This window comes from Mandrillus leucophaeus, unplaced genomic scaffold (assembly GCF_000951045.1).
Source record: "Mandrillus leucophaeus isolate KB7577 unplaced genomic scaffold, Mleu.le_1.0 Scaffold590, whole genome shotgun sequence".
NCBI lineage: Eukaryota > Metazoa > Chordata > Mammalia > Primates > Cercopithecidae > Mandrillus > Mandrillus leucophaeus.
Window position 1 is genome coordinate 423255 of NW_012106364.1, and position 1653 is coordinate 424907.

Here is a 1653-nt window from a genome sequence, read left to right on the forward strand (position 1 = left end):
AACTTCTCATCTCCCACTTATTCAGCCATGACTCAGTTTTGAGGGACACCTTATTCTCTTTGCATCTTAAGCACCCAGCACAGGGCCTGGAACAGAGGAAGTGCTGAGAAAAGGCTAGTGATTGGCAGGCTCAGCCCTGGGTTTTAAGGCTCCATATCCTCTTAGCTTTTCAGGCTACATATATTTGTGTGAAGGTGGTTAAAATGCACACAAATTTGTTTCTGGCTTGGAGCCCTTTGATCCAACAGAAGAGGAAATGTCCTCTCCTTAAAAGCCACAAATAAAATCTTATGGAGCTCCAAATATGCCCTACCCCAATACCATTATCATTTCCCTTTATACCTTAATCCACTTCATCCCCCAAACTGGCTGTCCCAGTACTGGGAAGGTCTCATCCTCCCTCTTCTCCTCTCCCACAGCTTTGTCACCCGAAAGAATCGCCAAGTGTGTGCCAACCCAGAGAAGAAATGGGTTCGGGAGTACATCAACTCTTTGGAGATGAGCTAGGATGGAGAGCCCTTGAACCTGAACTTACACAAATTCGCCTGTTTCTGCTTGCTCTTGTCCTAGCTTGGGAGGCTTCCCCTCACTATCCTACCCCACCCCCTCCTTGAAGGGCCCAGATTCTACCACACAGCAGCAGTTATAAAAACCTTCCCCAGGCTGGATGTGGTGGCACACGCCTGTAATCCCAACACTTTGGGAGACCAAGGTGGGTGGATCACTTGAGGTCAGGAGTTTGAGACCAGCCTGGCCAACATGATGAAACCCCATCTCTACTGAAAATACAAAAATTAGCCTGGCATGGTGGTGCATGCCTGTAATCCCAGCTACTCGGGAGGCTAAGTCAGGAAAATCGTTTGAACCCAGGAGGTGGAGGCTGCAGTGAGCTGAGATTGTGCCACTTCACTCCAGCCTGGGTGACAGAGTGAGACTCCGTCACAACAACAACAAAAAAAGAAGCCTCCCCATCTAAAGCCTAGAAGAGCTTCTGAGGCGCTGCTTTGTCAAAAGGAAGTCTCTAGCTTCTGAGCTCTGAAGCCCCTTGGCTTTGCCAGGGCTCTGTGACCAGGAAGGAAGTCAACGTGCCTCTAGAGGCAAGGAGGGGAGGAACACTGAGCTCCTAAGCTTCCATCTTAACCCCTCACAGGAGCTTATCAGCAAACAGGAAAAATCGGCTTTCCATTAAAGTTATCAGTGCAACTATAAAGCTGACTCTTGGTTTGATTTCCTCCTGGGGAACTCTCCTTCCCCATGAGCATTGAGCACAGAGGGCTCCAGGGCTTGCAAACACCCGATATCCATCCTAGATTTGGATGACAGGGCTGAAAACAAAAGCTTTCTGAGAAGGGGGCATGGGTAGGCAGAGCAATTAAACTAATCAGTGACTTATCCACTCTGGAGGGGGAGGGGAGACAATAGTCACTACGTCCCCACCCCTGAATCCCCAAGTTTATCTTACTGCCTGCCACAGCGTCACCCTGTTTCCTCAGACCTTGGTTGGCCCTTCCTCCCTGGCCTACCCTCCACCTTATCCCCAGTGGATTTCTTTAACACCACCCTTGCCCCTGGAATGGGATTCAATGGCAATTCCAAATGCCTCAGGTCTTTGAAATAAGGACAATGAGGTATTTTGTGGTTTTTCCACTAGTA

At 49.1% G+C, this 1653-nt stretch overlaps 1 protein-coding gene across 1 annotated transcript in view; it reads left to right on the forward strand.

Annotated features, from left to right (window-relative positions):
- Positions 1-941, forward strand: part of CCL5 (chemokine (C-C motif) ligand 5) — a 12043-nt gene extending 11102 nt beyond the window's left edge. The window contains exon 3 of the mRNA XM_011999411.1: positions 420-941. Within this exon, the coding sequence (XP_011854801.1) occupies positions 420-507 (88 nt within the window). The 3' untranslated portion in view covers positions 508-941. The remainder of the gene's footprint in view (positions 1-419) is intronic.
- Positions 942-1653: the final 712 nt, after the last annotated feature.